Source organism: Thunnus albacares, chromosome 23 (genome assembly GCF_914725855.1).
Source record: "Thunnus albacares chromosome 23, fThuAlb1.1, whole genome shotgun sequence".
NCBI classification, from domain to species: domain Eukaryota; kingdom Metazoa; phylum Chordata; class Actinopteri; order Scombriformes; family Scombridae; genus Thunnus; species Thunnus albacares.
This window is the reverse complement of record NC_058128.1, coordinates 20056069-20069591: the sequence shown is the minus strand read 5'-3', so window position 1 is coordinate 20069591 and position 13523 is coordinate 20056069. Positions and strand designations below refer to the sequence as shown.

The window sequence follows — 13523 nt, the reverse complement described above, 5'->3', positions numbered from 1 at the left end:
TTTACCGCAATGCTCCCATGTGCTACAGTGTCCTACTCACACTCCGCTTTACGCTGCTCCATCATTCTTTCAGGCAGTTCTTTGTGACCATGCAAGCATTTGACCTTCACATACACTTGTTTTCTCTCCTCCTCACTCACCCAGTTGTTGTCCCTTCCCTTGGTTGTAAATGTGTTTTTTTTCATACACCACTTCTTTAGCCTCCATGATGTATTGGTTCTAAGACAGAGAACTGGGTCATGCCTCTGTGAGGAGTGTGTGTATGTGTGTGTGTGTGTGTGTGTGTGTGTGTGTGTGCTGCGACTTTGTCCAGGCACCAGTAGCAGGTTGGCAGGTGCAAAATCTTTGCTGTTCACCATCAGGTAGACCATACAACCCCCACCCTGTCCCCGCTAGGGCATGATGGGTGCATCCAGAAGGAATGAAGGAAAGATTCCTCCTCACAAGTGACTGACACGCGATCCCCTCGGCAACACATCTCACCCTACCACCTCCCATTCTTCTTCTGTCTCCCCCTGCAGTCTTCCACTCTATTCACTGTGTGAGCTGTCATCTCCAGACTGGGTTGTATTACGCAAGAAACCACTATGTTATTGACTGTTTTTTAGCTGTGTATTTTTTCAGTTTTGTTTTTGTCTCTCTCACCAACTAGAGGCAGAAATATAACAAATGTGGCTTCATTTATCATCAAATATGAAAAATACTAATGACTTGAGAAGAAACCTACAATTAAGTAGTTGTTCATAAAACCTAATTTGATGTGGCAATAGTCCTGTCTGTTTAATTTTAGACATAATGTCCTGCTGTTTATATTGTGGTACTGCAAGCTAATTACATGAGGAGTTAATAGCCAAACCAAATGTATTTTAAACACTCCAGGGGTTTAGTATTGCACTTCCATAAAGTTTGGGCTCCTCTGAGGGGCAGGTTTTAAAATATGGTTAAAATTGGGGTAGCAGAAACCAGGATATCCTGACTGTAGTATGAGTAAAGCTCCAAAAAACACCAGATCCTACACCTGCCATCATGCAACTCAGTAGTGTCTTTTGTTAGACCTTCCCTGCCAGGTGAGTGGCCAAATCTTTCAAACTAAAAGTCTCATTTTTAATGCAGGCTTTCTGTCAAAAATGTGTAGTCTCCAATCCTGAGCCAAGATAAACCCAATGACATCATAGGGATTATTTCCACATCAGAAAGCTCTATCCAGAGCCACAGAAGACATTATATACAACTGTTTTCACAGGCTGAGCAGCACTTCCAATAATGAGTAAGCTGATCTTGATGAGTAAAATAAATGGAGTGACCCTTTAAATCAAAACAGGATGAGATATGCGATAAATTGGTGGCTAAGTATGCAAGCATCAGAAGATTTTGTCAACTGTGCATTTACCAGTGTCAGTCACTGAATTTATTTCTTTCCCATAATAATGACTTTAATTAGAGTTAGGGTCTAATAGTAATTTTTCAAATTCAAATCCAGTGTACTTCCACTCATTGAATCAGAATACTTACAAATCCAGCAACTGATTTAGGCATCGCTTTCAACATAACATTACCTAACTTCACACTCAGTGATCCATTTTGGGATCTGTAATCACCTTTTGTTGACTGAGAAGGCACAAACTTTTTTAGTGGAAGTCTAATTAATGTTTGCCATCTGTAGCGACAACCTGAAAATCAGATGAGCAGCATAAGATATGAAATGATGAAATATGCATCCGGCACATTAAAGTAACTGGCGTAGCCTACTTAGTTTTGCATACATTAATTTTCATGAGCTACTTGCTCCAAATACTAAAGGTCCTGATTCAAAACTATTGGGTTGACAATATTTAATTATTGATACTGTACATAAAAGGAGAACCAGGCTACTGAAACTGACATAATGGGATCAGCTTGATCATTTTACTAGAGAAGAATCACCACCCTGTTTGTCTTTTTTGAACTGCAGAGATAAAATTACACAGGATTGTAAACTCAACTGAACAAAATGATTTAAATCAGTAAAGTGATAACCGCATCTAGCAAGCTAAGACATGAGTATTTGTTGTTGGAGTTGATTGACACCAAAACAGAGATAAGGAGAGTCAATGTAGGACTTTGGTTCATCAAGTGGACCGATGAATGCTAATGTTGCTAATGTCTGCTGAATGTGTTAATATGCAATTGTGTGCCAACTCATCAGCCACAACAACGTTAGCGATAAAATGTTAATCAGGGGTTTTCAGGTTGTTGTAGAGTAATCATCTGCCCCTGAGTAAACAAAGGTAAATGAATAAAATGAGTTAGACAATGCAGCTTTAATGTGTCTTATCATGCATTTTCCCTTTTTGTTACAATTCAAAGCAGCCGATATACTACACAACCATATACTACACTCTTTGTTGCAGCTCGAAGTCCCACTATTGGCCCTGGGAAGGTGTACTTAATACATGAAGGATGCCAACAAAAAATGTTAAAAGAGAAAGCATCCACTGAGTAATAATACGGCCTGTAGTGACTGTAAAAGTTTGATTATGTGCTGGCAAGTGGTCAGACTTCAAAGGTCACCAGCAAGTCAGAACTGTAAGTCTAATGGTAAGTCACACTTACCGTTAGCTTACATTAGTAATTCTTAGCTATTGTAAAATCTTGTTTGTAATTACAACTCATGGGACTGCTTGTGTGCAGCTTGAACAGCTAGTAGCCCTCTTAATTTTGTCTTTGTTTTCAAGAATGAAAATGAATAGGGGAAAAAACTATCAAACAGCTATTGAAACATATATACTGTAGCCGAGTTCAGAAGAGAACACGCTGCTGCACTTCTGTGTGTGTGTTGCCAAATCTTCAGTACCATGTGACCTCAGCTGTGGCTTGGGTTACAGACGTACCACAGGGCTGTTAAAGTTTGATGGATACATTGTTTGGTCACTGTCTCGGCATAGCAGCATGTAGGCTAATATGTAGTGTCTCTCCTCTGAGAGCCAATATTTATAGTAAGCAATTCTCTCTCCCTTTAATGAGACCGGTGTTGGGAGTGCTGCTGAGGAAACGGGGTCGGTGAGTTCTTTGAATACGGGGAGGTAAAGTTAACAAGCTAGTGTTGATGATCCCCATAGTCATTATATACATGTATGTGGAGGAAGTGCAAAATAACAGACCGAACAAGCCTCTTGTCTCAAGTCTTTTAATTACCAAGCTCTTTTTCATGTGCTGTATATACAGTACAGTACATCAAACCACAAGGGTTTGAGAAAAAAAAGATCTGTAGTTTACTTTAAAAATGAAAAAAGACTTAATTGAAATTCCGCTGCAATGATATCACCCTCATCTCTGGATGAATCCAGATTTTCTTGAACTTTTTCTCAGCCTGACCTCTTTAGCTCCTGGTTAGATATCCAAACCCCTCTTTGTCTCTCTTTGCTTGCTAATGGTCTGAGTAAAGGAAGAGGAAGCAGACTGCTGATCTCTCACTAGTATGAAATTTACTGTCTCTATTAGCTCTATCCATAGGCTTCAATTTTCCAAAGCATCAACGGCTGATTAAGAGCTGAGACGCTTCCCCTAACTTTATCTCTGTCCCTGGTACTACGACTCAGCAGAAAAATTTAGCTGAGTCACCTTTGCTGTCACAAATGAAAATTCAGTACGCAGACTTCTAAGACAGCCACCCCTGTTTTCTGAAGTCTTCCTGCTCTCCAGATGACTGAAAGTGAGAGATGCAGACCTTTTTAGATATAGGTGATTTAAGCTATTTTGCTAAGCTTTGAATAATTTCCCTCTCAGAGGGCACAGTCTGGTTGATAAATAGACCCAATTAGCTTATGTGTTCCCGTGGAGAGTGTCTGTCTTTTCAAGGTCTTTCAAGGTTAATCCTCATTAAGGACTCCAAAGGTCTTGAGCTGTCATATTCAGTTTCTATTCTTTTTTTTTGGGGGGGGGGGGGGGGTTGGTCTTCCCTCTTTGACTTTCACACATCTTGTCTTACACTATTCGTCTCTCTATTCATCCTCCTCCTCGTTCCATTTCAGCTTTTCTAAATGAGCTTTTACACAGAAAAAAAGTTTGCGTTTGTGTGAGTGGTTATCCATCCAACATCTGTGAACTGTTTCACAGACTACTTTTTGCTAAAATGGACTTAACCCTTGCTAGCAAAGAGTCAGATTTCCAATGTCTGTGTTCATCTGTTGCACAAAGCTTTGGAGTTTTGTCCTGTATGCATTTGAAACTATTATTTCTGGGTTACTTGAGACATTTCCAAACTAAAAAATATGGCAGGAACATCCAGTGGTGACTGAATGGGTCGTTTTCAGACACACTGGGCAGCCTTATTCTGTCCAGCATCATGTGGCAGACAGACAAAGTTAGCAACTAGTTGGGGAACATAGTGGTGCATTCAGCTAAAGAACCAGATATTTTCCAGGAGTTGGAGGAGGCCAAAACAGAGCTGAAAGGAGAGTGGGAATAATAAAGACTTACTTTTGATATAAATAAGCAACTGTTTTCTAATGTTCTACACTTTATGAAGTGATATTATTTCAATGTTGTGTTTACAGCTTGCTGTGCTGCCCTCAAGTATTAAGTCTAATTGTCTAATAATTTATCTTTCCAAAACTTTTTTGCCCCTCTCTATTTTTAATTATGTTATAAATGCTGCAAAACATAAAGAAAGAAAGTGAAATGAAGCTTTCTGTGTCCTACAGGTGTGAGTTTATTTCTACATGGGTCTGAACCCCAGCAGCAGAGCCTCCACAGACACAGAGTCTCGCTGCATCCTTCAGCCACTGGCTACCAGGCAGCGGACAGACCTCTCGCCTTCCCCTCTTGTGGGAAGGCAGACATCATGGAGGAATCCTCGGCTGAAGCCCCGGACTCCAGCACTCAAGACGATGTGCCTCCCCTCGGTGAGACCCACAGACACAATGACCTAGAAGTAAGGGAAGTCAGTCCCCAGATTGGCTGGCAACCTTGGGTGGGTAAAGAAACTCTCCAATCCTTCAGCAACTCCTAGACGAGTCTCTTGAGCAAAGCACAACACTTTCAATGGCAGTAATATTGGGCAGCTTCAAGTAATAAGTGTGTGATCTGAAAGTACCACTTAACCAAGCCGTGTATGTGTACACCACAAGTTGGGCTGCTGCATTGGCATGGTTAAAATGAATAGATCTAGATAGGGCAACAAAAAGCTAATCCCTGTTTAAACATAAAAAGCTATTCAGTATGTAATAGAAGGCTACTGTATAATCACAGTACATAAACTTGTTAAATATTTGTATTTACATTACAAATCTCTTCCCCCTACATCTAATTATTATCACAGCAAGTGCCACTGCCCCCTACTAAAAATGAACTGCACTATGAGAGACTTAAAAGACAGTTTTATGATGTACCTCACATGTAAAAAATTACATTTCCAGTCAACATTTACTAGAATATAAAGATCACTGATAGAAACCTAACAGGCAACAAATGAGTGTCACAAGGTCCAAGAAATCCAATCTGTATTCCTGTCTACATTTTAGCCGTACTAGTGGCATGGCTTTAGGGTTGACAATATCATTTTTTCAGTCAGTCTGACTGTCCATCACTTTGTTCCAGACTGAAATATCTCGACAGCTAGTGGACCAACCAACAGGCTGTCTTAACAGCTATTGGATGAATTACTATGGAATTTGGTAGAGGGAACCCTAATAACTCTGGACCACCAGCAGGTCAAATTTTCTCTACAGGGAAATATCTCAACATCTAGTGGATGGATTGTTACAAAATTTTATGCAGACAGTCATGGTTCCCAAATGATTTATCCTTAAGACTTTTGTGATGATTTCATCTACGCAAGCATTTGTGGTTTTGAGCAAAACGTCAGACAGTCATGTCCCCCTCAGGGTGAATCATGATGGTGATCCATTAACTTTTTATCTAGTGCTATCATATTGGCAGAATTTCAGTTTGTCCAATACTTTGGTTTATGACATTGCTGCAAGATTAATGGCAGTCCCATTGTCATGGAAATTGTCTGAAAACACTAAACACCTGAAATCATTTCAAACGCACAGTGAAATTTAACAGACCACTTAGAACACTGGATAAAATTATGGAGTTTATTGTATTGAGTAAATTTTAAACTGTTGGAGCTTTCCAACATTCTATTGAAGCATCACGACCACTGTCCAAGGTGCTGATCCTGTAATGGCCATGATTGCGGGAGCTGTACAGAGTACTCTGTATTTGACTTCTCCTCATTAGTCATTGTCGCAGAGTGGAGGATTTCATTATCGAAGTTATTGCAAAAAACCCACCTGCCCACTCAACTCAGATTGTTACATAACTGTACTGTGATGATAGACAGAACAAGCTTTTCCTTTAAGGCCAAATTACTTTTATTTTAAATCGGTTTCTCAAACAGAACAATAAAGATTACATCAATTGAAATGCCAGGGTTCACAATGTGAATACATGTTCATCTTAACAGGTAACACAATTCATCAATATATGTGATGAAACATTTAGGTTATCAGCACTCCTCATCAGAGTAAGCAATAAGATTACAGTATCTGTTTATGATGCTTCTCTTACAGGCTTGCTGGCAAGTATATGCACACATCTTTTGGCATATCGATGAACAAAATCCCATACCACCCTCTTTAAGTCAAGACTATAAGCGTGTTTATTATCAATACTCAAGATAGCCAGCTCCCACAGTCTCTCCTGTGCCATGGTGCTTTTGTGATATGTTTTAATTAGTTTCAGTTTTGAGAAGGATCTTTAGGCACTTGTGACATTCAAAGGTAGAGTTACAAAATAGTTTAATAGCTATGGCTACATCAGGCACACTTGGTAGAATAGAGTGATGCTTTATAAACAGAGTGTGCGCAAAATCTTGGACTGAGCCATGCTTGATTTTCTTTATATTTTAACACTAATGCACGTTTCAATGAGAGCAGATAACTCATCTTTGTATTGGTCAGCTAGGGCACTTGCTGATTTATACATTTCCTCATAGGATTTTGACAAACGTTATTGTGGGTGTAAAAACCCAAACATCCTTGCTACCTCTTGCATACCATGGAAACTGTGTGTCACCTGTGCAATGCAGTGTCTACTGCTGCATAAAATACACACTTTGAAGTGCTCCTAGAAAAATATGGACCAGCAAAGATTTTTTTAAAATATTGATTTTATCTTTACACCAGTATTGCCTCTGAATATACAGTCAACATCATGATGTGCAACCTATGTAATTGTAATCTGTTTTAATTAAAGAAATAAAAAATTGTAATTCTTATAATAGTTGTTGACAGGTGGGACGGGGCCCCTTTGGACTGCAGAGGGTATACTTTATGGCCTAGGCCCTAGTTGGATCCCAAAAGCAAAACCGAATTGAACAGTTATCACTCGAGGATAGAAAGGGTTTGCTGTACAGTTCAGGAAACAAACAGTTCCACTTAGATCTATGGAATGTTTCAACCTCTTAGAGCTAATTGTTTTGATTTTATGGCCAGTAACTTAACTGTTCAGTTTCACTGCTCTCAACAGCATTGTTTCCAACTGCAGTAAACAGCTGTTTCCAGTGAAGAAGCTTTGATAAACTTACTAAACTCACTAAAGAGTCAAATATTACTCCAAGGGATTGCTGGAGAACAAAATAGAGCAAAAAGGAGAGTGAATATTGAACTTACATTTGTGAGGTGGCCTGAGGCATGATTTTAAATAAATGCTTATATTGTTCCATGTCTGCTGGGTGTGTAAACAGGCAACTGTTTTCTTATCAGATTATATGTCAGTGTTGTGTTTACAGCTTGTTGTGCTGCCCACAAGTGGCAAAAATACACGCTTACGTACATTTAAATTTCTTAATATTTTACCGTAATTACAGATAATACAGTACCTCTTCTCTGTTCAACAAGTCACTCTGTTCAGCACTTAATAACCCAAACCATAGAGTAAAAAGATAGCTGACCCTGCTGTTGTGAAAAAGCTCATTCAGCAGACTGGTAACCATACAGCATTCACTGTCATATTAATACTTCTAATATTAGTCTACTTTTTATCCATTCTTGTCTTCCCTCCAGCTGTGAAGGATGTTAATGTCCTGCTTGAGAGAGAAAGGTCAGAGGGCACCAGCACCCCATCCAGAGATGATGACTCCACCCTGCTGAACCCGGTCACCCACAGCAGCATCCTTGATGACAACACAAAGTCTGATTCTGGCCTCCCAGAGGTCAGTGGTAAAAAAAATCTCTGGGCCTCCCAGAGACATCACTCCTTCCATTCCAGCTGAAGGTATAGGCCCTTCATGGAAAGGGCTTCAGAATTAATGTGTATAATTAAAAAATGTGAACAAGGTTAAAACAATGCAGTGGACAGATAAATCAGATGAGATGTTTATTGTGAAAGAGGTGAAATTCAGTGATTGTCCAATTGAAAAGTACTGATATTTGCCTTGTAAGCTAGTGCTTTAGTGTCCTTCCCTAAAGTATTCCGGTGACGACCTATGGTTCCCTGAAGTTCCCCGATGAAACTGACTTCCATGCAAATCAAACTCCCACAACTTGTTTTTCCTCTTTGTCTCAATGGCCAATTATTATTGCTAATGCAGTGCCTGTTCAAAACGTGCCTGTTCAGAATGGGACAATTTCTCAATACCTAGACAGCTCTCATGTAAACTGGTCAACATAGTGTAGCATTTAGCCACTAAAGAGTCAAATATTACCCCAAAGGGTTGGTGGAGAATTAAATAGAGCAAAAAGGAGAGTGAATATTTAACTTACATTTATTAGGTAGCCTGAGACATGATTTGAAATAAATGCTTATATTGCTCATGTCTGCTGGGTGTGTAAGCAGGCAACTGTTTTCTTTTACATTCGCCATATCATTTTTATGAGGTGATTATATGTCAGTGTTGTGTTTACAGCTTGTTGTAGACATACAGAGATTCCTTCCTTTATAGTTAGATTTCCTGATTCTCTGTCTGTTGTCTGCTTTCAGGGGAGGAGTAAGTCCAGCGGCCTTTGTTTCAGCGATGGAAAGAGCCTCATCGACTACATCCTGGTTTACAGGAAGTCCAGTTCGCAATCAGAGAAGAGGGAGGTATTTGAGCGGAACATCCGAGCAGAGGGCTTACAGATGGAAAAGGAGGTGGAGAGCGTTTACACTTGCTGCTTATTTCATTACGTTGATAAGGGTTCTGCTAAATCATCCAGGAATATTTACAATATAAAACATTTGTTTTGATAAACTGCAGGAAATATTTTACTTCATTTTCCTCACTGGTTTCAGAAAATGCCAATGTAACAGATGATCCACATGCTTAGCAAATATTTTTGATGTGTTTTTGCAAAACAGTTAATGACTCCACTTGGACTGCCGAGTAACTAATACAGAGATACAAAAAATGATTAGTTATTGTTTAAACTTCCTGATTTGATTTTTTTGGCCATTTGGGGGCAGCACAACAAGCTGTAAACACAACATTGACATATTATTACCTTATAAAGTAGATTAAGGAAAACGTGTTAGCCGTTGCCTATTTACACCTCCAGCAGACATGGGGCAACATTAGCATTCATTTGGAGACGTATTTATCTGGCCCTTTAGCTACTAAATGCTCCACTATGTTCCCCAGCTAGTCTCAAACTTTATCTGCCATTTGGTTACGGTCAGGTAGTGTATTGTGGGATTATCAGAGCTTTTTTGCTGAAAACAGTTGCCTGCTGCTACTGGAGATGACACTGATGAGATTTGATCAAAACAAAAAAGTTGTGGGCCCTAACAAAAACCAAAACAATACTAAAACCATAAGCTTAAAGACACTGAAATATTCATATTCGTTCATATTCAACAAGGTGCTACATGTGATATATTCAACTGGTATATTTATCATGACTCAAACCATAAATGATTATGTGTTGATAACCAATGATTATTATTGTGTTATTAATTATTGATTAATTCATCATGTTTCCTCTCGCACTCCACAACAGGGTCAGAGGTCAGGTTTAGCCACAAAGCAGCACTCCAACTGATAGGGATTTAGTTTCTTACTCAAGCACACCTCAACAGGGCAGAAGCTATTACCAGGGGGTTCCAGGGGAAAAGTGGCCTTATCACATTAGGTCTCCATCTCTTCCAAGAGGAAAATCATATCTTCTCTCACTGCTCAGTAAAGGGGTTTCTCACTTTCTGGCCTTATTGCAAAGCAAAAATTGCCAGTTCTTTGAAAACTTATGACAGCAAATAAACAAGCAGCTCTGTCGGTATTTTTTGTTGAATTAGATTTGCTGTGATTACTTTGGCAAACATGCAGGTGCATTCATAATGTGCAACATGAGCAACATCAATACCAGTTTGTTTGAATAAGCATTTTAATGCTCAGTCCTATAATGCATGTAATTTCAATGGCCAGATTGTTGAATCTTAAAATGCTCTGAGCCTTTTCACCTGGTCTTACAAAGTCTGACAGCTGAGTTCTGTTCTGGTGTTCATTGGTTACCACTCATAGACCCAAAACTAATGAGCTGCTGTTGATTTTCTCCCCTGCTGCTTCGTATTTAGCAAAAGGACCCCTTGAAAGAGTAGGAAATGCAGATATTGTGATCTGTGTGTGTGTGTGTGTGTGTGTGTGTGTTCATTTCTGCGCTTTCTGCTGTAGCATCAAGGTCAGCATTATCTAGGACACACAGGGGAGGACAAAGGGCCCTTGTCTCCTTCAACAGCCCACTTGTGTGTGTTTCTTACATGGAGCTATTTAGTTATTTTTAGGTCTTTTTACAGTTAACCCTTGATTCTTGTACCTTTAGACTGACTCCTACTCTGTCAGGGAACTCAAAACTATCATTGTAAATATATAAATGTGAATACAGAATGAAAATTAAATGTAAATGACATTCTCTGGTCCTCCCTATTTTAGTTATTTAACTTATCTTTGTTACTGACATTGTATTGTTGTTTTGTATGTTTGGTTTCGTCACAGGCCTCCTTAACCAACAGCGACGTGATCTTCCTGAAGCTTCATGCACCATGGGATGTTCTCTGCCATTACGCAGAGCTCATGAACATTCGCATGCCTTTTAGGTGAGATAAAACCACTTCTGAAAGTGTCTTATAATGGAAAAAACTTAAAGGTACCCTGTGGAGTTTTCTTATTAACAAACACTTTGTTTACATTACAAAGTGTCTTTACTTACACAATGTATTTCCTTCCTCATAAAACATTATTTTATATATATTTTAAGTTAGCATAGCTAGCATAATATTTTTTGCCTTTGCTGGGACATTGCTATGCTTCTTTGTACGATATTGTCAACAATCAACAGAGTAACATGAAACCGGCATCAGGAATGTGTACTGTGGTGCTTGTGATAAAACAGTGGCCTATCTGTAAAAATATTGCTCCATAGCACTACTAGTGGTCAAAAAATTCCAAGGGGTACCTTTAATGTTTGTATTATCAGTAGTATTATCATAGCAACATGGCTAGTAGAACCACAACTTAGCAGCAATAGAAGCAGTAATATTAATTGTAACAGCAGTAGAAGTAGTACAATTCATTGTAGCTATAACCTCATTACTGATCTATATCACCCTGTACTAAGTTCATCATTTCCAAATATTATTTCAAATATTCCTAAATATTCCAGGAGGAAAATCTTTTACATGCACCGACGGCACAAGTTCATGAGCAGGTGAGTATTCAGTGTAAGAGGCAACATGAGGTCGGTGAACGAAGCAAAACTCTGGCAACTTTAACAGAAACTTCACTTGTAGGATGGAGAAGCGCATCAACAAATTCCGTGGCTGGCTTCCCCGTAAGCCCATGAAATTTCACAACAACACTCTGCCTGACCTGGAGGAGAACGAGAGCTTTACCGCCCCTTTCAGTCGATCAAGGATACATCAGTGAGTTTCTACACAACTGCACTTTAAAAAATCCCCACAAAATGAATTGAACTTTATACCTGGTGCCTGCCTGGTACATTTTCAATTTACTCTATTGTGCTTTTGCCACTTTAAACTCTCTATCTTGCCTTTCTTATACCAATCAACACACACACACACACTCAGATAAGAAATATCATTCACAGCAGACAGATTTTTAACAACCATGTCATTTCACTGTAGTTTCATCATCCACAACAAAGACACATTTTTCAACAACGCCACCAGAAGTCGCATCGTCCACCACATCCTCCAACGGGTCAAATATGAGGAGGGGAAAAATAAAATGGGTGAGTTTCTCCCTGAACGTTATCACAAATACCAGAAATATTTTTAAAAATAAGGAAAATTGAAGCTTAACAGGAAGGGGTGCAAAAAAAAGAAAGATAAAAGAAATGTAGAGAGACCATCTGACTGTCAGTGTTTGAGGCAATGAGTGGGGTCAGCTGGGATTTGGACCAAAATCCATTTATAAAGAATTCATTAACATTTACAATTTGATGGATTGGCAGACTTGATGGATTATTATAAGAATGCTGGAGTGTCATGGAGGATTTTCCACATGCTGGCAAACCAAAATGTCTTAAAAATGGCTTATAACTGATCGATAAGGCATTAGTAAATATGCTTAATTCAAATCAGACCTTTCTCTGCATCAGTAAACCTGTAGTATATTTGCAGTCTTAGTGAGTATGTTAGAGGTCCTACAGTCTCTATTTATAAAATTAAAACAAAAATGACAATAATATTTCATAAATCAACCCTGAAAAATATTGAGAAGCTCTGCTGAAATCAGGTTCTAGTAGGAAACCCAGTTTGTCTTGTCCAGCTGCACCTCTAGTTTTTGCTGCTGCAGTTACAAATGTCCACTTTTCCCTAAAGTTAATCTTATCTTATCATATCCTTTTGGTATAATTAAGTACCTAATAGTAGTCTGTGCCTGATTGGGCTGTAAAAAAAAACAAGTTTCAACAAATTTTAACATGTAATTCATTCAAATTAATTAAAATGCAACCATTGTAGCGAGATGCTAAACTTTTGTAGCATTAACAAGCTAACGTGACAAGCACTTTTACAAAGCTTACAAAGTCAACAGCTGTACCATGATTTATCCATATATATTGTTGAACCCAGAATACTTAATCACATTTCTACTTAGATGGTTTGGTGACATGATTCAGCAAGGCTTGCTAGTTTTCTGCTAGTTTTGTGTTAGCAAAAAGAACAACATTGGCATAGTTTACTGATAAGGCAACATTACATGCAATGGGTGAGATGGAAAGTACAAACATGGAGAACAAGGCAATGCCTGTTACTGAAAAGTCAGAAATTTGAACAGATCATGTTGGAACAGTTACAATTACAGCATTGTATCTTCTACACTGCTCGACTAACACACTGACTGTTGCTCTTCATTTATGATTCTCTGTCTTTGATTCCAGGGGTTAATCGTCTTTTGAGCAATAATTCATATGAAGCAGCTTTCCCTCTTCATGAGGTAATTTGCCTAATCTCCGTAAATCCATTCATTAATTAAATTCTGCCACCTGTTTTGAATTCATCACTGCTTGCTTTGACATGTATGTGGTCGCTGATGTGTAAAAAGA

General features: G+C 38.8%; 1 protein-coding gene across 3 annotated transcripts in view; it reads left to right on the top strand.

Annotated features, from left to right (window-relative positions):
- The window catches only part of LOC122975149 (anoctamin-4-like), a 48902-nt gene that overhangs the window by 13791 nt on the left and 21588 nt on the right, over nt 1-13523 (top strand). For all 3 annotated transcript variants that reach the window (XM_044343408.1, XM_044343407.1, XM_044343409.1), the window contains 8 exons: nt 4683-4883; nt 8052-8200; nt 8968-9117; nt 10952-11052; nt 11619-11663; nt 11746-11877; nt 12100-12206; nt 13359-13414. In XM_044343408.1, the coding sequence (XP_044199343.1) occupies nt 4683-4883; nt 8052-8200; nt 8968-9117; nt 10952-11052; nt 11619-11663; nt 11746-11877; nt 12100-12206; nt 13359-13414 (941 nt within the window). The remainder of the gene's footprint in view (nt 1-4682; nt 4884-8051; nt 8201-8967; nt 9118-10951; nt 11053-11618; nt 11664-11745; nt 11878-12099; nt 12207-13358; nt 13415-13523) is intronic.